General features: G+C 42.2%; 2 protein-coding genes across 4 annotated transcripts; one reads left to right on the top strand and one right to left on the bottom strand.

The window, feature by feature from the left end:
- Positions 1-227: 227 nt before the first annotated feature.
- gpam (glycerol-3-phosphate acyltransferase, mitochondrial) lies at positions 228-14,159 on the bottom strand. The gene is made up of 20 exons (XM_028954848.1): positions 13,873-14,159; positions 11,324-11,440; positions 11,051-11,124; positions 10,293-10,406; positions 10,067-10,216; positions 9,737-9,836; positions 9,484-9,620; positions 8,971-9,070; positions 8,027-8,239; positions 7,457-7,570; positions 7,268-7,353; positions 6,935-7,038; positions 5,702-5,772; positions 4,994-5,258; positions 4,720-4,871; positions 4,424-4,501; positions 4,206-4,343; positions 3,916-4,105; positions 3,770-3,828; positions 228-1,890 (listed from the first exon to the last, which is right to left on the bottom strand). The coding sequence occupies exons 1-20, from the start codon at positions 13,921-13,923 to the stop codon at positions 1,774-1,776; spliced, it is 2,430 nt and encodes an 809-aa protein (XP_028810681.1). The 5' UTR covers positions 13,924-14,159; the 3' UTR covers positions 228-1,773.
- On the top strand, positions 13,372-22,417 carry mapk11 (mitogen-activated protein kinase 11). 3 transcript variants are annotated; one of them, XM_028954853.1, is made up of 12 exons: positions 13,372-13,500; positions 18,267-18,396; positions 18,705-18,763; positions 18,981-19,092; positions 19,221-19,250; positions 19,628-19,675; positions 19,761-19,875; positions 19,995-20,066; positions 20,243-20,322; positions 21,101-21,179; positions 21,285-21,458; positions 21,620-22,417. In XM_028954853.1, exons 2-12 carry the CDS (start codon positions 18,382-18,384, stop codon positions 21,691-21,693), a joined length of 858 nt encoding a protein of 285 aa, XP_028810686.1. In that variant the 5' UTR covers positions 13,372-13,500; positions 18,267-18,381; the 3' UTR covers positions 21,694-22,417. The 3 variants fall into 3 exon arrangements, with proteins under 3 accessions (XP_028810686.1, XP_028810685.1, XP_028810684.1); XM_028954852.1 differs by lacking the exon at positions 13,372-13,500 and adding an exon at positions 14,121-14,306; XM_028954851.1 differs by lacking the exon at positions 13,372-13,500 and adding an exon at positions 15,072-15,353.
- The last annotated feature ends 683 nt before the right edge of the window (positions 22,418-23,100 follow it).

Below are 23,100 nucleotides of genomic sequence, written 5' to 3'. Positions count from 1 at the left end.
GATTTTACTCAAACGGACATGAATTAAAATGAGCAATAAATCCAAAAGTGGGACTGGCATCAATGATGTATTCCCCCCCCCCCAAACAAAATTATACACTCACATATGTGATTATGGGAAGCGTGAACATGTCTCTAGGTTGCATATGGGTACATAAAAAAAAAATAATAATAATAACAGTTCATACTGAAGAGAAATAATAAAAAAAAAAAGGTCTGGAGACCTAATAAAAGTGAAAATGTAATTATTGGATTAAATGACACTTAGAATTCCAATTTATGGTTAATAAACACTTATTACTTCCAAGTGATGTTGTACCAGATACACACAATGGCCCAGATGAAACCATGACATTGGAGAGTCGCAGGATCAGGAGAGGGTCTTTAACCTCTACATTGCACACAGACCAATAATTTAATATGAGCTTTAAAAAGGACAAAAAAAAAGAAAGTATATGTTACAACAAACATACAATATACATGTGCATATTTTTGACAAGACTGAAACCAAACCAACTATTATTTCTACTTCTGGTAAACAGGCCTGGGTGAGTCTTATATGGAATATGAAAAATACAAAATGCTCTACAGTGACCTCAGTAAGAATTTGCACATTCACCTAAATATGGGCCATCTGACCTTTTCAGAATCGCTCTGGGCTGGTTGAAGTCTTGACGTAAACATGACAATGCCAAAACTCAAGTACATTAGAAAAAAAACGCTAATCAGCTTATCTACAAATGGAAACCAAGCGTTGCATTTTTTCAGCACAATTTCTGCAATGTCCTCTAACCATTTAATAAATATCTATTAGCACAATTAATATTGAGATTGTCCCCCTCCACATTATTCTCAGGAAGAGTCTTCCATGCGCCTGTTAAAAAAAAAAAGTTCAGTGCAAAAGTAATTACAGAAGTTGTTTCTGCTGGGCAAAGGTTTTCCCAATTTTCTGCGTTTTTCAGAGCACATTCAGTTAAATACACCAAGTAAACACGTCTTCATTTCACAGATCATCGTGATCTTTCCAGAATGCCCAAGCAGAGTAACAGACAACACAGTTCCACAGTCAGTCCAAAGGCTGACAGCCTTGATTATTGGTAAAACACACTTTTATATACACTCACCTGCGCGCCTCATGTCAAATTTACACTATAAAGCACCCCTCAAAAACCATACATCGACAACACAGGCAGTCGAACTTGGTCATGTGATAGTACCGAAACATTTGAAAGCGTACCGTGAGAGATTCAAACAAATGGATGGATTCATTTGAATGGTAACCCCTGTTTCACAGTCATACACAAGAGTCACAAAAAAGTCTTCAATGACGTTCATCTGGAAGGGTAGAGCTGGAGATAACAAAATTAATTAATAATTAAAAAAAAAAAAAAAGATAATAAACCCATTTTAGATCGTTGTAGGCCAGATAGAGAAATAAAAACTGGAACTGCAAACAATAAGGCTGGTGGTGAAGGGGGAGCTGTCTCCGGTTGCTGAGCTGCACGGACGTTGCTAGGACCTTACGGAGTGTAGAAGCCCCTTGAGGGAGAGGAGGACAAAGCTGAATGGCTCCATCTTTTTGTTCTTTTTATTTTAGCCTATCATTTGTAGTTTTGAAGGCACTTCCTGACAAAGTTTTCCATAGAGTAGCACCTCTGACAGCTAAAACGAAGCTGGTAAGAAAGCCCTTGAGCGAGTGGCCGAAGTGGGTGGTACCTGTCCGTGTGTACGCCTGTGTGTGACAGTGGTGCGAGGGGTCCTGTGTTGTGCTTATTCACAGCAGACCGAAGGCCAGGATGTACTGTAGGAGCTTTTTGCAGTTTGTCTGAGGTATGAAGGTGCTGCTGAGCTCCAGCAGGGTGACGCCATTCTCCCGCCTCTCCTTCAGCACCTGCCAGTCATGAATAGTAGGTAATAGAGATTAGTGTACAAGCAAGTTCCTTTTCATTTACTCACTGTTATGACCAGTGGGTAGAGCTGGGTGATATGGCCTAAAAATAATATTACAATATTTTTAAGCTGTATCACGATATTCAGCCACCGATTGTGCAAATTGTCACACATAAAAAGATAAGAGAGGTCTGTATTTTTCTACTGCAATTCAGGAAATCATTGTATGATTTTTAAAGAATTTATTTCTATGGTGCAGAAAATATTTTGACGTGATTAAGGAGAAACATAAATGCTGGTAATGAGACGATAACTTTAACAGTAAATATCATGTAATTTTATTATTATCATGTAATTATATTATTATATCATGGTTTCAAACAGATGACATCACTTCAGCAACAAACAATTGCAGAATTAATTTGATAGATACTTCTGATGGATGAGCAGATGGCTGGGAGAAAAAACATGGAACAAATCAGTGTCTTCAGAGTCTATAAGGTAACAATAATATAATAATAAGATAACCTTGTTTTAATTGTGAAATGGGTTTGCTAAAAGAAAAATGTTTTTGTCTGTTCTACTATGTACCTGTACTATATTAACTGACTAAAATAGAATGACATTAAAAAGAGAGATTAAAATACAATTTTCATTGATTAAAATGTCATCAATTTTTGTTGACTAAAACTAGACTAAAATAGCCAGACTCCAGCATACACAATGCCAAGACCAGAGCACTGTCTATGGACACCAGGGACAAGATTGTACAAAAAAATGCAAGCAGGTTGGTGAGAAGAGATCAACTCTTGGAGAAAATTGGATCTTCCTGGACCTGGGGCTCCATGTAAGATCTCACCTTGCGGGGTACAAATGATTTTGAGAATGGTGAGGGAACAGCTCAGAACTACATGACCTGAAGAGAGCTGGGACCACATTGACAAAGGTTACTATTAGTACTATTCGTGGATTTAAATCCTGCAGTGTTCAGAAGGTCCCCCTGCTTAAGCCAGCACATGTCCAGTTTGCAAGAGACCATCTGGATGATCCAGAGGAGGATTGGGAGAATGTCATCTGCTCTGATGAGACCAAAATAGAGCTTGTGTTCGGAGGGGAAAGAATGCTGAGTTGCATCCTAAGAACACCACACCCACTGTGAAGAATGGGAGTGGAAACGTTATGCTTTAGGGCTGCTTTTCTGTGTATTAAGGAAAGGATTTATCGTGTCTCGTGAGATTCTGAGCAAAAACCTAATTCCATCAGTGAGAGCATAGAATATGAAACATGGCTGGATCTTCCAGCATGACAATGATCCCAAACGCACCACCCGGGCTACTTAAAAAAGCATTAAAACGTTTCTGGAGTCTCCAGACCTCACTCCAATAGAGGATCTGTGGCCAGTGACAGCCCTGAATCTTCACAGCTCTTGAGAAATCTGCATGGAAGAAACGGGCCAAAATACCAGCTACAGTGTGTGCAAAACCTGGTGAAGACCTACAGGAAACGTTTGACCTCTGTCATTGCCAACCAAGGTTACATTACAAAGTTTTGAGGTGAACTTTTTGCTATTGACCAATATTTACCACCATACAAAAAAATGATTTAAAGTCATATGTTATTTCCTGGATATTTTTTTACATTCTATCACACAGTTTTAGTGTAATTATGATTAATATTACAGACCTCTCATCTTTTTAATTGGGTCAACTTGCACAATAAGTGGCTACCAAATACTTTTTTCCCCACTGGAAAAGGGTTCGTGACCATTTATCGTAGGTTGCGACATATCAGCAAAATATCAGAAATTGCTGGCAGTTCATATCTACTCCCAGATCTGTAGTAGCAATTTGCAAAGATATACAAAAAAAAAAGCCGCTCACCCCAAGCTCCTTAAATGTTTTCACCGTGTTCTTCACGAGGTAGTGTGTTGCGCTCTCTCCTGCAAAATGTGTCAATATAAGAGCGGTAAGGACAAACCAAGAGGCATTTGAAAAAGATGACCTTCGAATTGAAATGTCCAACTGACCATAGACAGCAACTCTCCTCTCGGTGCGGGTGAGCAGGTACTTGAAGAGCTGATACGTAAAGTCGGCCTCGGTCACCGGTGCAATGTGGCCATGGAGGAAGATGGCCGCCCCACTGTATGCCTCAACCACTGGGCCCAGCAACCGCTGCAAGAAGGTAAAGAATTCCTGGTGCTCCGCAGTCCCACTCACCTGCACCAAGAACAGTTTGGTCAATTGTTCCGTCATTATGCATATAAAGATTTGTGTAATTAATTCCAGATCCCATGACTGGACGTCTGAAGCAGCTCACCTTTAGGTAACGATCCCTCTGCTCTTCTCCAAAGTCACTGTCCTCATCCTCCTCATCACTCCTCCAGGAGAGTGGCTCTGGGAAAGGTTTGGGCCAAGATTCCTTAGTTGGGCTGGGGCTCAGCTCCTCCTGGTCCTCCTGACCACAGAACCAGTGAGACAAATTATGAACTCATGACATTTGCTGATTATTGAGTGCTTAATGAACACCATGCTCACCTCTGCTACTACCATAATGCCGTACTGGATTAGACGCGTCACAGCATCGTGGAAGACCTGGTAGATTGTCTGACAAGGCTGTGAACAGAAAAACAGATTTTTTCATAATCCAACAGATATATTTTTCTGCCAATAGATAAGATGCCCCGCATGGGCCATTTTCACTAATGTCACAAACTTGAAAAAGAATCCTTGAATGAATTAGTTGAAGGAATTTTAGTAGTGAAGTGAAAGCTTGATTCTGGAAAGGTAAATTGTATTATATCCAAATACCAAGCAAAAGTGCAGCAACTAACCATCGCAACGAGCACCTCGTTGGACAGGAGGTGAGCAAGGCCTGCAGCTCTGTGGATGAGCCTCTCCTGGCTGAGCAGGTTGCTGGAGCCATTCCTGTCCGACCCACATGGTTCTGGCGCCTGTTCCCTCAGTAAGGCTAGTGCACTGCATGCTGTACACCAATAACATCAGGTGTTATTTATAATATAGAAGTTATTAGACTGTATTTTACATTATTCCCCCATCAAGGTTATAAATGGTTGCCTAGGAAAACCCCAAGGAATGTGCCATTACCTATGATGGCGTCAGTGATGAAGACATGGAAGAGGCCATTGCTATAGAAGTTGAGCTCAAACAGTGCAGGCACGGTGCTGCGGGGGGTAATGATGAATTCTGTGTTACGGTTGGTGCTGGTCACATTCACACAGTTCCCCAGGAGGCTGAGGGCGTGCATCACCACATCCTCGGAGTTCCCAGAGAAGCCAAGGTCAAAGTCCCGAGACAGGATCTCCTCCTTCATGTTGAAAAAGTCCTCCACCAGCTTTGACAGGACAACACCCTGAGGAAGAATAAATAAATAAATAAATAAACAAACAAACAAACAAACAAACAAACAAACAAACAAACAAACAAACAAATAAACAAACAAACAAATATATATATATATATATATACATACACACACACACACACACAAAATAGTCTATTCTAAACTAAAAACTATTCAAATAGTCATAAAAAGTGGATGTATTAAATGGATGAATAAATAAATAAAAATATATAAACACAAGTAGAAAGTAGAGAAAATAAATAATGCTGGGCTTCACGGTCCTGGTTCCAGCCTCTCTAATAAACCCTTCCAACTGGCCTTATTGGGTTGTTAATCACAAGCTTTTTGATGTGTGGAGGAGCAGTTCAGGGAAATAGAACAGTGCCTGCTTGTTGTATAGGTAATAAAAGTATTTTAAATGTGTTGCTTTATATGGAGCAGGTGGAAGTTACCTCTCTGTGTCGGTACAGCAGGAGACAGGCCACAATGTGAGTGGACATTATTGCTGATGACTTGTTGGCGGCTGCAGACGAATAAAACAGGCAGGCAGTGAATGAAACTGAAACTTTGAAGTGTAAAGAAGAAGTAGATTTTGATCAGTGCAGACATGTACTGTGCTTGGGATGGACTCCCATAAACACTCTGGGAATCTACATTCCGCAAGTAACAGCAGCTGTGAATAAAATATGTATGAAAGGGAAGTAGTGATCCTGCATTTCCATCACACGATGATATCCTCTGACCTGAATCTCCTTTGAAATGAACACTGAGAGGACTGGTTAACATGCCCAGCGACTGCATTACTTTGTTTTTACTTCTTTGAACCTCCTGAGACCCTGCATCCTCATGTGGATACATTATGGGGCAGTGGTGGCCTAGTGGTTAAGGAAGCGGCCCCATAATCAGAAGGTTGCTGGTTCGAATCCCGATCTGCCAAGGTACCACTGAGGTGCCACTGAGCAAAGCACCGTCCCCACACACTGCTCCCCGGGCACTTGTCATGGCTGCCCACAGCTCACTCAGGGTGGGTTAAATGCAGAGGACAAATTTCACTGTGTGCACTGTGCTGCTGTGTATTACGTGTGACAATCAATTCACTTTCACTATATTTTGTCCTGTTCCATTTAAACCTTTTGACCTTTGCTTTGCCCTCTAGTTGTCAGAGATGCACGATACACAAAACAAAGAAAAAAAAGATGGCGGCAATGTCAGGTATAAGATATTATATCATGGCATAAGACCCACTTTCACCCATTTTAGTAATAGAATTGTTACACAGCTATGACTGCATTGTGTGAGTCCCAGTGTCATTATATAAGGAAGTTATTTTTTAAGAAAACTACAAATAGTTTTTGTTATACTAATATCAGAAAAAGAAGGGAAAGTAAAAATCCATTCCAAACAAAAACTCAGGGCTCGTTGTCCAAAGTAAACTCCACCTAGAGATACAGTTGTACTTCTTTGAAAAATGAAACATTATCATTTAGGATAACATTGCTCTGTAGGTCATGACTCATGCTGATGGCTATCAATTTTAGTCACCCTGTGACCTGCTGCTCTCTCAAAAGGGGGCTAAGGAAAAGCACGCAATCTTGTTAAGGGTAATGAACAGGTATCAGATGTCTTGTCAGCCCTAAAGAGGCCAGATGAAAAGTGGCCCAGTTGTGGACCGTGGTTGTACTTACTGAAAAGCACATGTTTGGCAAGGTTGGAAATAACCAGCCTCCGCCATGGCTCTTCTCTGGAGTTCAGGTTCTGCTCTTCGTCACCTTGGGGTGCTGGGTCTGGTCTGGTTTCAGAGCAAAAACAAAAAATATAAAATTCAGTAAATTTTGTTCTAAACCATCTGGCCCCCCCCCAAAAAAAAAAAATTTTAATCAGGAAACACACACTTCTGTATTAATTATTAGTGCTCTTTATAGAAGGATGTAATTAAAAAGCTGCAATATCACGGCCTGTCATCAGAATGAACCAAATGAATTATAAACAAGAATAGCAGACAACAGAATGGACCTTACTCTGCAGAAATGATTGTAGGGATAAGGATCTGCTCCAGAGTAAGAGGGGCAGGTAAGTGCCGACATCTCTGGGTATCGAGATACTCCTGGGGTAGAAGATGGGATAGGCAGCCATACTGTGAACTACTGAGGGCAGGTAGACAAAAAAAATGTTTAAGAATGCCGCATATGGCATTGTTCTGCACTCACCTTGAGGGAGAAGGGCTGGGTGAAGTCCACCCTCACACACCCATAATTCTTTCTGAGCATTCGGAAAACTCCACAGGCCACGCCCCACAAGCTTTCATTCTTCTTGGGTTTACCCTGAAAGGTAAACAAATCACAATAGCATAGCTGCTTTACTTATTGGGGCAGTGGAGGCACAGCGGAGCCATAATCGGAAGGTTGCTGGCTCGAATCCCGAGCCACCAAGGTGCCACTGATCAAAGCACAGTCCTCACACACTGCTCCCCAGGCGCCTTTCATGGCTGACCTCTGCCCACTAAGGGGTGGCGGGTTAAATGCAGAGGACACATTTCGTTGTGTCACCGTGTAAAGTGAAGTGTACTACTTTACTCTATCTGTCTGAGTATTTCACTGAATAATCAGAAATATAATTACAGTCTCAATGGAATTGCTAAATATTCAGAACATTTTGAGTTACCTTTTTATTTCTTTTTGTATCTATTTTACACGCAGTAAGATCTTTAGAAACTGCTCCATTTTAATGAGGCCACCTCTCTCAGACATCTCCCAGAATGGCTCCTGCACGGTACGTACCAGCTGTTCGCTGTTATAGTTGCCCTCGATGATGCGTTCGTACGAAATGCCAACCGGGACGATGAGGACATCCGGGATGTTGCTACAGCACAGGGTGTCCACGATGATGGACAGCAGTCCCGCCCGTGCCGGAGACGGCTTGCCACTGCGAGAGCGGGTGCCCTCCAGATAGATCTCCAGAAACTGCTGCTGTCTCAGCAGCTCTTCGGTGTACTGCAGACAAACGGCAAAGCATATCAAATACTGCCATGTCCTGGAAAACAGCAAAAATAACCAGTACTTGTCTGGTCCAATGCATGGGACAATTCCCTGACTTTCATGTTGAGTACTGTACTGCATCAAAATGACATAGAAACACTATACATTATATACACTGAACTAAGATGAGTACAATAAATAGAACTAAAACCGGTTAAAAGAATAATCAGTTCAATGCAGAATAAAGGTGCTCTAATGCAGATTGTTAAATAGAAAACTATGAAGATTATTTTTTTTCCCCCACCTACAAACATGAGACAAACAATTAGGCAGTTCACATACATACACATGTAGACATTTAAACATCTATTCATATTCAGATGATTGTTTATCTGATTTCTAGCTTTTCTGAGTGCATAAGCAGCACTCACTACCATTGTGTCCCTGAGCAAGACACTTAACCTTAAGTTGCTCCAGGGGGACTGTCCCTGTAACTACTGATTGTAAGTCGCTCTGGATGAGGGCGTCTGATAAATGCTGTAAATGTAAACTAAATGAGTTTGGATACACGCAACTTTTGGTGTGAAATGTGCTGCATTCCAAAAACGTTTTAAGAATTCCACTTCACTTGAAACTGAGAGAGCAGATTATTTTGCACAGAGCCATGCATCATCACAACAAGTCTAACAGCACGACAACGAGTTCAAAACCAATATACGGAGAATCCCATTTTCCTCAGAGCTTACCGCATGCAACAAAGAGCGGTACAAAACATCCTTCTTCCCATCGGACGTCTCGTCCAGCTTGCGTCGTATGAAGAAGCCTCCCAGTTTGCGGATCAGTGTGCTGAAACAACCAGAGGTGCTGCGTAAAGGATCTGTCTTGTGCACAATATATCACAGCCATATAAAATACATAACATGATCTTAAAAACGATGATCTTCTGGTCCTTAATCAGGATGAGTCAATAGTTTTGTGGAAACTATTTTTATCCCGCAGCCCGCTTTGATGTGTGTCCCATGGACTAATGCAGTTCAGCAGGGCAGTGGTGGCCTAGCGGGTAAAGAAACAGACCCGTAATCAGAAGCCCGAGTCCCCAGCCACCAAGGTGCCACCGAGCAAAGCACCGTCCCCACCCGCTGCTCCCCGGGCGCCTGTCATGCCTATTCACTCTCACTGGAGAATTGTTCCAAGCAGTGGGGTTTCCTTTGATGTCTGTGTGAGATTATTTAGTGTAAAGAAGGAACAGTATCTCCCACCTGAAAATGGGAATATTGAGGTTGTTGCCAGCAGCGATGTGCGGAGCCTTGATGTTGTGGCAGAACAGGATAAAGGTGATGAGCAGGTAGTCAATGTGAGACTTGTGCACCGGGAGAAACACCAAGGGCACGTTGTTCTGAAACGGGTAAAACAGGTAGAACTCACAATGCGTGCGCTCCCTCACTCGCTCGCTCGCTGCATAATCTAAATAGAACGTTCAAACTGAGATTCAAACGAAGACATGAGGCCAACCTCAGAGGCAGCTTTCTTCACCATCTCCAGTTGTCCTTTATGGATCTGAATGCTCCAGAAAAAGCTGTTGAAAAGCTTCAGCAGCACCCAGCCTGTTAACCTGAAAACATGAACTTTATTCATCCTAACCATGATTCTTTACCAATATTTATTAAGTGTCTAAGAAGAAGCGAAGAACTGTTCCTTAAATGTCAAGAATTAAAGTTTATCAGGCTACTGGTATTCATACTACCCTCTTGAATAATGAATCATGTAATCAGAAATACACAGTAACAGAAGTACATCCTGATTATAGAACATGTATGGAATTAAGAGCTGAGACACACCGACCTGATGAAGGCTGGTGAGATGCTGGCCACCATCTCCTGCAAGAAGCCTCTGGCCTTCTGACGGACCTTGCTAACAGCCCTCTGGTCCACTTCACCCCCCTGCCCACAAGAGCTGGCCTCTGTGGCCACGTCCACAATGGCAGTCTCCACCCTGGAGGACACACGTCAGGCAGTCAGAGCTCCTAATTTGTCCCCTCTTCCTCTGTGACCCCCTCCCCACCTCATACTTGCTGTTTTTAAGCACATTCTCCACCACGTTACGGGTGAACATGTCCTTGCGGACGTCCCGCTCCGTGACGAACAACACATAGCTGAGCCTACGAGCCAGCCAACCCCTGTGCCTGCAGAGAGAGAACGGAAACAAAAATAAAAAATCATAAATGCATCTAATAATAAACTAATAAGAATTACAATTGTATATTCGAAACTAATGGAAACTAGTAGCTGTGAACGTTAAAGCTAGTGTTTAGTCTGTCCATCCTGGGATGCTGTAGACACACTGTTGCACAACATGACTGCGTCTAAACTTATAAAATATGATTTTTAAAAACACAATTCGCAGTTACAGGTGATTTAACACGAGTGAAAAAAGTTAATATTTTCCCTTTCTGCTAACAGATCCTCCAATATCCTACACACTGCACCTTTAAGACACTTGATCCAAGACACCAGAGAGGTCTGACAGAGTCAATTATTCATACTTTGGGTTTCCACTGTTTCAAATAAAACCAGCACCAGCCAGCACTTTTCAATCGACGCCCTAAAACGCAAGGATCTGCCTAATAACGCCACCAAAATGAGGCCAAACACCCTCTGAATAGGAAAAAACACTGAATTACTTTTGGCATCCATTACGTTATCAATATCTCAAACAATTATATTGTTTCTATGAGCTAATAAGACTACTCCCAGTCAGAAAGTGTACATAAAAGTGATTTTAGGGTGTTGAGGTAAATGTGTTGGAGCTTGAGGGTTTGAAACGCACCTTGTGTGCGTTTCGTTGATGTAGATCACATTGCGGAGTCCAAGGGAAGGAATGCTGGTATTGAAAAGCTTTTCCTGAAATAATCGTTGGGATTAAAAAAAAAAAACTGTATATCTAATGTATCAGTATAGCAATAGATTAGTCATATTATAAATCATGCATGATTTGTAAAACGTTATTAATGAATAATAAAGGTGTTGGTTACAGTCTGAGCAGATGTTGAAAATCAGATTGAAATCAGTATGTTCATCTCTTCAGATGGTGATTGTTCACCTGACTCAGCGGCGTGCAGGAGTGGCAGCACCTTCCCACGAATGGCCTCTTCCTGCTCAGAAGGCCCTCCTTCCACGTGCTCACATAGTTCAGCGTGAATGGACTAGAGCTCGCATCCTGCACAGGGAGGACACATGCAAACGCCACTTATGACTAGGGAAAGTTTCCAGCAATGTGTTGACATGAAGTAGTTAAAACATGAAGTAGTTAAACTGGTGTTGATAACAATAAAACGTGACAGGCTAGCAGTGCAACACACTATAAAAGGCTCCTTAATGAGGCACTCGGAAAGGGCATTAATGGAGACCCATGAGATGAGCCCAGGATCAGCATGGCCCAGAGGGGAATATTTTTGATGCAGCACACCTCCTACGGATAGAAAATTATATAAACTTGTATTATTTCTGTAATCTTTGAATTTATCTGTATTTAAGATATTTACTATTGTATATTGTTCTTTTTATACAGTTGTGCTTGAGAGACTTTCACATAATTAGATTGCCATAACAATTACACTATAAAGGACTTTTTTTATGCAGATCCTTAAATGTTTTCTTTTTTGGCATTTGAAATAAAGAAAGAATATTGATAGCTTCTTAGCATTGATATTTAAAATAAATACACAAAAATGGGACTATTCTCTATGTGAGAGCACAAGTTACTTCATCCCCATTACTAGTTATAAGACATTTACAGCATTTATCAGAACTATCATAGCATTTATGATAAGAACTAGGAACGTGTGACATGTATGTAGTACTCGTTGTGCTGTACTATTAGGTAATTTAATATAAAGTTATGACAAAAGCCATACAACCAATACCAATATATGCGACTAAACTGACCAAGATGGTGTGATGCATGGGTCTAAAAGCTCCACCAGTGCTGTTAACATATGATACCCAGTACAAGAGTACTGTGTATCATATTACGTGCATAGTATGAATATTTTAATTAAGCCTGATACACTTTTCAATATAAAAATATATAAACTAAACTTATTACAATATTTTCATCGCAACAGGTAATCATGTTTCAAATGTCTGCAAAACCTTCAGTTTTTAAATACATTGAAATGATGTAGCACATTATCCAAGTACCCATCTTAAATAAGTGTAAATATTACAGAATTTTTTTCAGCATTTTGGTTTTTCCAGAAAATCGCCAAATGTTCATTTGCACCCTGAATTTGTGGTTAAAGTGACAAATCCAACAGTTATGCATTTGATTTTTATTAAGTCTGTTTTGTTAATAATATAAAACACTCTTATGGTCCCTAATGGAGAGGTGTTTACAACAGAGCCTAAATGCAATAAAAAGGTATTAAACGTACAGTAAGCTACGTACAGAATGCTTCATGATGCATGTTTGCATCTTTGCGCTCTTAACACTCAACCAGCAGTGAGCAGCAAGTTAAGTCACGCAGCAGAAGCAGGTCCACCGGAGGCACAAGTAGGTCAGTCGCCGTCTGCCATATGGTGACGAATAACAACAAGGCGCAAAGAAGCCGGCCAAACGCAGAATGCGTCGGGACACACAATCAGCCAGGGCTGGAAACAAAAGTTCAGTGAACCCTGCGAGCTCCGCCTAGATGCATTTCCTAGGCGTAGTGACCTGCACACTGATGAGATTAACAGGGTTAATAGCCTGTGCTGTTGTTATGGGGATATACTATAACTGCACTCGATACAGAAAAAAAACACAATGAAGTAGGATCATATTTAAAAAAAAAAATAAAAAATCAAATATCACAATTCTAAAAAGTAAAGATGAATTAGAATTCAGCTATGGTGTGTATATAGTTTGGACACACCTTCTATTTCAATGTGTTTTCTTTATTTTCATGACATTTTCATTGGTAGATTCTCACTGAAGGCATCAAAACTGTGAATGAAAACATGTGTAGCCCTATCAGCCCTATGATTGGTACATCATGCATCCTTCATAAGATAAGTCCTCCCTTATAAATATCGCGCGATATGTCGTATCGCGAGATATGGCCGCCAGGGGCCCCATTACACACAGTAACCACGCCGCATCCAGCGTCCCTGCGTCGCCGCCCCACGCAGAGGACTGCGCACCGCTCGCAAGCCAGCGGCTCGGAGCAATTTCACGTGCAGGTTCGGGAATGTTACCCACGCGTGTTGTTGCGGGCCGTGGGTTCTGGGAGAAGACAGGTGGGGGGAAAACATGAAACGCGATCTACGGCACAGAGACTGCAGGGGAGGGGGGGTTACAGAATCAGAACACTTTAACCTTTATCGTTTTCGTATCTTAAAGTGGGCAAGTATTAAAAACGATTAGCCGAATTATGTTTCCTGAAATTTCCAGAGAACAAGGAGCATTGCAGCCACACCGAATCTTTGCAAAATTAAACGATTCGGGGGGAAAATATATCAATATATAACCAGGCAAACCGAGCCGAGGAGAAACACAACCACGCTCCCTGACTGGAAAATGGCAACGGCCACCCGCCGCTGTAACGCCGGTTCCTGGGGAAACAAGGGCGCGTAAGACGACCGAACCGGGGGGCTGTGACCGGGCCCTACCTTAGACAGCTCCAGCTGCGCCGGCGCGCCGATACCGCGTTCCGCCTGCATGGGGGCTAACCGAAGCCGCTGGCTGCCGCACGTCTCGTCCTTGAATCCTGCGGTTCGCGGCGCCTGCTCCGCTCGCCACTGTCAAAACCGGCGTGAGGGGAGCGACGCTAAATCGTCGGCTTCCGGTTTGACGCGGCGCCGCGCTGCGTCAAAATAAAAGTCCCTCGGCTTGTCTCACATGGCGGGTGTGTGGTTCTGGTTTTAGTTTGGCTGTACAGACATTTACGTGTATTCTCAAAATTTGGTTAAAAATGCAAAAAACAACAACAATAATAATAATAACGATAAAATAGCGGGCAAGGAAGAAAACTTTAATTCAAGAAGGTTTCTACTGTCAAACAGGATGGGACACAATGGTCTGCAGCAGCGGTTCTTCTTGTTCGGTGAGATTTGTTATATGTTGGAGGTGTGTTGGTTTTACAGTGTCATTCTAATACAGTAGAATGACAGGCACACAAAAAAATATGGAAAAATAAAATACATTTGGAAAATGCGTTCATGCACATAATAAATAATCATAAATCCATTCCTTAATGATAGTTAATACATTTTTTTCTGTGCATAAGTTTCGAAAGTCAATATAAATATAAATATTCTCCATGAATATTCCACATTTCTTAATTAACACTGTTTTTTAGCATTTAAGCTTAGCTTCTCTTTTTTTATCATGAAACTGGTGTTATTCGGTGTTGATTCACACCCTCGATGTTGGTGTTTCAAACAACGTCAGGCTGTCTGTCAGACGTCTGGGGTGATAAGGGCGTCTCACCCATCCTTTCAGAGGGAGAGAGAGGTAGAGAAGGAGAGAGAGATGGGGGGAGGTAAAGAAGGAGGGGGAGAAGGAGGGAGAGTGAGAGATAGGTAGAGAAGGAGGGAGAGAGGGGGAAGAGAGAGAGAGAAGGAGGGAGAGAGAGAGAGGTAGAGAAGGAGAGAGAGATGGGGGGAGGTAAAGAAGGAGGGGGAGAAGGAGGGAGAGTGAGAGTGAGAGATAGGTATAGAAGGAGGGAGAGAGGGGGAAGAGAGAGAGAGAAGGAGGGAGAGAGAGAGAGGTAGAGAAGGAGAGAGAGATGGGGGGAGGTAAAGAAGGAGGGGGAGAAGGAGGGAGAGTGAGAGTGAGAGATAGGTATAGAAGGAGGGAGAGAGGGGGAAGAGAGAGAGAGAAGGAGGGAGAGAGAGAGAGAGAGGTAGAGAAGGAGGGTGAGAGGGGAGAGAGAGAGAGAGAGAGAGAGTGCCACCCAGCGTCTTGCTCCAGACTCCAGCTGCCCGGCGTCAGGAAAGAAGCGTCGTATTTCCTGGAAGATAAGAAAAAGGGGGAAAATGTCAGCCAGACCGGGCTACTACCGGCAAGAGTTGAATAAAACTGTGTGGGAGGTTCCCGAGCGGTACCAGAACCTGACGCCGGTCGGGTCCGGGGCGTACGGCTCGGTGTGGTGAGTAATAAAGGGAGGAGAAAAGGGGCGAGGCGGAGGAAGAAGCCAGTCCACCTTTTATTCGCGACGCTACAATGTCGCAGCCGTTCCGCATCTGGTGTCTTCTTGTCGGTTCCGCATCTGGTGTCTTCATGTCGGTTCCGCACCTGATGTGTTGTTGTCGGCGCCGGTATTTATTGGAATATATCATTACTCGGCGCGGCCACGACGTGCATCGTATTGTCTAAATGCACAATGCAACACAATGCGTTCTGTGCATCCTCTGTGCATCTTGTCTACTTCATTAATTTTACTGGAGGAAAGGAGGAAAGAAATACAGCAGTATGCCGGTTCTGTTCCTGTGTTTCTTATATTAGATGATGGCTCTTGACTGTAAAAAGTAGCTTTAAAAAATACACACACACATGCATGTAAGTATAGATATAAGTTGAAAGTTTTCTTTCAGTCTATCCATATAGACCTATGAATCATGTGGCATGTAGATTCTTTTGTTTTACGAATGGTCCATACCCCTATTAACATCTCAAAATTATGCTTCTGGCATCAGTAAAACCCAGTAGCTCCAACAATATTACTGTAGTTCACCAGTGTTGACCTTTAATCATCTCAGTTCCGGCAGAGAACAAGGTTCCCTGTGCCTGCTCGCTCCTTTATTACTTCCATATGTCTTTGTGTCCGAAGGTAACAAAGTTTCTACTCATAAACCCTTTACCTCTTTATTTACCTCCTTAACGCTGTAAAACGCAACACAGGATGATGTCGTGTTGTGATACGACTTGGCAAATTCATATATTGAGGAAATTAATTATTGGCAACTGATGCCAATGCGGACTTTAGCACGGTTCAGTGTGAGTCTGCGTCACAGTTTTTTTGCTTCCTTTGGAACGGCCCGGTGTGCATCCCAGATCCCTTGGTGGCACAATACAAGATTTGTTCTTTGTACAGCTGAAATCCAACAATGTCTCTTGGTAAGCTCCCATCAACGGGGGTCTGGAAGTAGCAGGCGAGTCAGCATGGCAAATGACAGGTCGTGCCACCATCTTGGTGCTGTGTGTGATTGTATTCATAGTTGGGGGTCCTAATGAACCGGAACTGATCACTTCATCGACGGTAACATGAAAGCACGTTGTAAGTCGCTCTGGATAAGGGCGTCTGCCAAATGCCTTAAATGTAAATGTGTGTGAGAATAGGCTAAAATGGGCTTTCAGACTGTGCGTGGGGGGGTGCAGGGCGCACAATATGCCCTGAGTGGGTGAGTTGAACAGCTATTGACAGATGAGAAGATGTAAGTGGGAGCTGTGCCATCGGAAGCTCAGGAAGAAAGCACTGTGGTCTGATATCAAATGTGCAAGTCAGAAGACACGATCACCTCATTTTATTTCCTGAAGCCGGATTAGAACTGGCTGAGGGGAAGATTTGTGCTGCTAAAATTCTGCATCTGTAATTGTCTTTTGGAGTTTTGAAGTGTGCAAGCATTAGAATAAATTCAGTGAGACTGATCACCGGCCTGAGATTATGAGGTGAAAAGTACCAAAGGTGCTGATACATCTCAGACATCCAGCGTGTCTTTTGGTACAGAAAGGTTGAGCTGGAAAAGGCTGCTCTTCCATCCTCACAGTCATGTGAAGTGTACATTTAATTAGGAAAGAAAATACAGTCAGAATTCAGTATCTGCCTCTGTACAAAACAACAAATTCAGCAAAAAAGGAGTCTATGTAGAACCGAGACCTTTACAGAAGAGGGAAAAAAAGTGGACCAAGCACCAAACCTTGTTGTACTTTGACCAGATTCCTGATCTGTCAGACAAATAATATTAAATCGAGCAATGCACTATGCTGGAAATACTAAGCTGGGGGAGGGCTTTTGGCATGGTTTGGTAATTTACTGCGTCAAATGCAGATTACAGATCCAGGAGGATTAAAACAGCCAACTGGGAGGCAATACTGGTAGAATGCAATGTTTCTGTGACAGTTGAGCCTGGTGTAGTGCTGTAATGAATACTCCTGGGCACACACCACTGGTTAAATGACAGTGGTCTGGTGGTCTTCGGGAAGGCTGGTCCTGCATGCCGTAAATGGATAAATAGAAATACAAGTGATTATGTAGACCATTCTTCAGTCTGGGATTTTCTCAGTGTGAATAATTCCTCTGTTGGGGACGATAGGACTTAGTAAGAATCAGGCTGATGCAAAGCATAGGCCTTGCAAAGGAGAAGGCAGACTCTCTTAGTGGCCCTTTTGTTTATGACCAGGGCCTAGGTGTTCATTTCTAAAAAAGTAGTAGATGTGGTAAGCATATGCATACATTTTACTCAACAGGGATGCCAGAAAAAGAGTTTCTGAATCCAAATTTGTTGATCTGAAGGGACAAGGCGTGAGGATGACATGCCATGTATGGAAGCTGGCTTCATCTGAGAATGTAAATGCAGCAGGGTAGCAAGCTGTTTAATGTCAGAGAAGATCTGGAGACTCTGAGTGGCACAAACCTTTTTTTAAACGTGCCATGGATACACTGAAAAATTTGAAGTTATCTGTCACACGTAATATTTTAGCATTGGCATAATATAAATAAACAGGTTTCATTGGTTTATTTACATTACAGCAATGCTCAAATATTAGGCGTGACAGATTACTTACATTTCAGAGCTTTCTCATTAAGGTAATTAAAAACTATTAGTTTGCTCTTTTAAAGTAAGCTGTTTAATTTATGCTTATGAATATATATATTTTTACTTTACTATAATGCTACTGACAGCACAGCAGGTAGCATTAATGCTAAAACATTAGGCAATGCTAATATCGTTTGTATCGCAATATCTGTGCAATATCTGTGCAATATCTGTGTTTGATTCATGTGAGGTGCTTTTGAGGAAATGCTACATGCTTTTTGTGTGTTTGTATTTCTCTACTTTAGCTCCGCATATGATGTACGGTTGTGTCAAAAAGTGGCGGTGAAGAAGCTTTCTCGGCCGTTCCAGTCTCTCATTCACAGTAGGCGCTCATATCGAGAACTCCGGCTACTGAAGCACATGAAGCATGAGAATGTGAGTGACGTTGAGATATTATGAGCGGCATGATACAGACGCGAGTTGAGTTCCAAACATTTGATGTGCCACAAGCCTCAATATTTGATCTGCATCGAAAGCGATAGCTACTTTGTACTGGTGTAGTGTATTTTAGGGTTTTTTTTTTTTGAAAATGCTTAGATCTCCATTCACTTCCATTGAATAAATGCAAGATGGTAGACATGGTAAATTGTTTAGCGCTGTTTCATTTTCTTAAGCAGATCCTATAGTTTATGCCAACCGGCATAACACTCCATCTAATTGGTCATGTCTCTCTCCAAATGCAGGTTATAGGACTTTTAGATGTTTTCACACCTGCAACATCCCTTGAGGACTTCAACGAAGTGTAAGTGTGCACGGAAGGGGTTGAAACTGATCTGAATGTTCTCCAGAGTGACGTCACTGTGGCACGTGTTTGTGAAACAGCTAGTTTTCGGCCTTGTGCAACTTGCATTGCTTTGTTTAGCTGTGGTTTCCAGTTCCGTTTCAGATGGTTCCTTTTTTTGTATTTAAGAGACATTACTTTGCATTTAACACTAACCTCCACTGTAATCCCTTTTTAGGTATCTTGTCACACACTTGATGGGCGCTGACCTGAACAATATTGTCAAGTTTCAGCGCCTCTCAGACGAGCACGTGCAGTTCCTCATCTATCAGTTGCTCCGTGGCCTCAAGGTTTTATTTATGTATTCATTCTGTGAAGTTCTTCATAGAGATTTACAATACAAAGCATTTTAAGTCCCGTAATGAACTCCTTTGTTATCTCACCATCCCCCTGTCTTGTTTCCCTTTTCCCTGTTTAGTACATCCATTCAGCAGGGCTGATTCACAGAGTGAGTAGTGATCCGGTTTCAGGTTTGTTTGTCATAGGTGGCAATGGTGGCCTAGCAGTTAAGGGGGCGGACTTGTGATCGGAAGGTCACAGGTTTGAATCCACCAATGGTCAAGGTGCCACTGAGGTGCCAGTGAGCAAAGCACCGTCCCCTGTCGTATCTGCCCACTGCTCACCAAGGGTAATGGTTAAAAGCAGAGGACACATTTCATTGAGTGCAAAGTGCTGTGTATCACAAATGACAAATAATTAGTTTCACTTCAATTTTAACATTTTTTTTGTGCTCAGTGATTTATTCTCTGACTTTTTTGTATGCTCTGTGCTATGTGGCGTTTTATGCCTACTTCCTCATTTCAGGGCCCTTTTTTTTCCTCCTAGGACCTAAAGCCGAGTAACGTAGCTGTGAACGAAGACTGTGAGCTGAGGGTAAGGCAGACAAAACATCCGGATCAATAGAAAATGTCTGGCTGGACTGTTTTCCAGTAACCACAACAGTAGGTGTGCCCATTAGATCTTGGACTTTGGATTGGCCAGGCAGACGGATGATGAAATGACAGGGTATGTGGCGACCCGCTGGTACAGGGCACCTGAGATCATGCTCAACTGGATGCACTACAACCAGACAGGTAAAACAACGTCAGAAACCATCTCCTTCTTTACTGCATATACTTGTGTATGCATGTAAATGTCAGTGGTCCAGTGAGCACATCCTGGCATGGTGAATATATCTGACCATGTGTTTCAGTGGATATCTGGTCAGTGGGGTGCATCATGGGAGAGCTGCTGAAAGGGAAGGTCCTGTTTCCTGGCAATGACTGTATCCTTTAGTACCAGATGGTACCAGATATCCAACAGTTTTCACCACCGCCTGGGTTAAACCATACACTCAATGCATCAGAGAGGAAATCTGTGCCTAGTTGCAATTTTTATCCAACACTGACCAGTTCACTGTGGAAAGGGCGGGTTTGCTCTTTGACACAGTATTACTGACAGACATTGACCAGTTGAAGAGGATCATGGAGGTGGTTGGCACCCCAACTCCAGAACTATTGAAGAAGATGTCATCTGAACATGTAAGTTGAAAAAAGACATGCAGTTAAACATTGTAGAATATGAATGGAGTAGAACAAATCACACCTACTAATTCTGGAAAGGATACAGAGGCTCTTGGTTTGTAAAAGGTTGGTAGTAGCCTTCTGGGTAACACACTCGCCTATGAAACAGAAGACCCAGGTTCAAATCCCGCTACCATTGTGTACATGAGCAAAGCACTTAACCCTGAGTGTCTCCAGGGGGACTGTCCCTGTAACTACTGATAACTGTAACTAAGTCACTCTGGATAAGGGTGTGCCTGATAAATGCTGTAAATGTAACATCCAACAACTGTGATGAAGTCAGTGTGGAGAGAATAACAGTCTATTCAAAGTCAAAACTGGACTTTGTTTCATTTATTTAGAAAAAAGGCTGCTGGTATGAGAACAAGGGGGTCCCACATGAAAAACATTCCATATCTGAGCCACACTGAGATCCTCATATAAGCGGCTTATGCAAAAAATTGCATAATCTTTATGCTTTTGTAAATGTGATTTAAAGGTTCCCTATGATGAAATTGTTTTGCTTTTAGATAGGTCTTAGCGGTCCCCTAATCACACATTGTCTCTGGAGGGACAAAGCATGAGAAGCGGGAGGTAACCTTTCCTCTTATGACGACATAATGGGACAAATTCCAGATCCAACCGTCTGAGCTGCCGCTCTCTGAACAGTGAAGCAGAATGGCCAAAGCACTCTTTACACCTATCGCCATTTCAGGCCACTGCCGGGAACTTATTAAAATTTCCTTTTTTTTTACAGGCACAAAAATATATCCAGTCTTTGCCCTATATGCCTCAACAAGATTTAGAGAAAATGTTTGCAGGAGCCAATCCGCTGGGTATGGAATATGGTGTCATCGTTAGTTGTTTACTAATTGCAGTGTATCTACTGTATGTATAAGAGCAAGTCATTGTGTGACATCACTCATGCTCTCATGATCTAGCTGTGGACCTGTTGAAGCGGATGCTTGTGCTGGACTGCGACGGTCGAATCACAGCCAGCGAGGCCCTCTCTCACCCATACTTTTCCCAGTATCATGACCCAGAGGATGAACCCGGGGCACCACCTTATGACCAGACTCCTGAGAGTAAGGACTGCACTCTTGAGGAATGGAAGGGTGAGAACTGGCTTGATGTGATATCAGCATAGCACCATCACAAGCCGTTTAGAGCCATTTTTCTTATTTAATTTATTTAGGCATTGACATTAAAAAGACACAAAGGGATTTTTTTTTGTTGCTACCTTAACATTTAAATGCACATAATATTTGTCTCACAGAGCTGGTTTTTCAAGAGGTGAACAGCTTCAAGGCACAAGGCAGCAAATCGAACAGCCTTCAGGTGGAGCAGTGAAAGCCTTCAGCTCAGCCCCCTGAACTGCATCAAATGATCTAAAGATGAACTCTGACAGTCAGGGGATGGGGCTGAGCCTACAAGAGACTGGAAGCCACTCAAGATCCCTTTTGAGGGCAATCGGTTCCTTAGGCATGATGCCCAGCTGTGTGTGTGTGTGTGTGTGTGTGTGTGTGTGTATTGTGTCTTTCTCACTGCCCGTTCTTATTATCGAGTGGGGGGTGGGGTATAGGTGTGTGTTCATATTTGAAGCACAGTGTTGAGGATACATGAACAACATCATTTCAGGGAGCATGTTTTCTTATGCATGTGTGTTATCAGCTCGAGTGTTTTCTACTCTTTCAAGTGAAGGCAGATGGCTTGTAACACCCATTGTGTTTTAAAGGGGACCAGTTACATGGGTGGCATTTCAAACCCACTGTCAGGCTTGCTTGTTACACAGGGTTGCATTGTAGCAAATGTGCGCTCTGTTCTTCCAATGCAAAGTTGCCCCACAGTGGATGTGTACAAAAATGTACACACATGATCTTGGGATGGCCCAATTAAAAATCTTCCCTGGGGTTCTGTGGCTGAGTGCATTCACATTTCTTCAACCTGACTTAAATCCCAAATAATCAAGTAAGATACATCCTGGGCAAAGAGCCCATGCCGTGTTTTGTCAGCCTGGATAAAACAGACTTGTGACTTCATAAGATGCTCAAAATAAACTTGCTAAGTAAACCTGGTCTAGTGTTTTACATTCTTAACACCCAACACTGTTTACTGTTAAAGTATATTTTAAGTGGACAACCATTTTAGATTCGACATTCATATCACAAATCATCTCTATTAGCTGCAATGTCATAGGCCAAGTAAGTGAACACACACAAGGAATGTAAATGTAAAAAACTATGTATAGTCAGAGCATAAATGTAAAAAAACATGGTATAATACATGATGTACATAACTAAAAGTAATTCAATTAATTAGCCTTGAATAACGGATGACAGTTAATTGTTAATCCTTTATCTTTAATTTATGGGATGGTTAGAACATAGATATTCATTTTATTTATTATTTGCATGTTGCGCAAGGAAATGTGGGGCCTGTTCAGTGCAAGCGTTGTAACAAGGCCTAGACATAAACACTAGATGTGGCGTTGGGAGCGAATGGGTCAACAGAGCCGCCATCTTGGGAGGGGCTGGCGCTCCTTTTAAATGAATGAGCGTCTATCAGGGCCAAGATGAATACAGAATTAAAGAACCACAAACCAGCAAATTTGAGAAGCGATTTTTATGGTCTTGGTTTGTTTCAAATGTCAGTCATGTATTTATGACCGAGCCGTAAATAACTTGATAGACAACATCAAAAACATCAAAATCATGTTCAAAATGCAATATGCATATAGGTATTTTTTCATTCAAAATA

The sequence above is a fragment of the Denticeps clupeoides genome, chromosome 15 (assembly GCF_900700375.1).
Source record: "Denticeps clupeoides chromosome 15, fDenClu1.1, whole genome shotgun sequence".
Lineage (NCBI taxonomy): Eukaryota > Metazoa > Chordata > Actinopteri > Clupeiformes > Denticipitidae > Denticeps > Denticeps clupeoides.
Note: the sequence above shows the minus strand (reverse complement) of the source record. Positions and strands in the feature narration are given on the sequence as shown.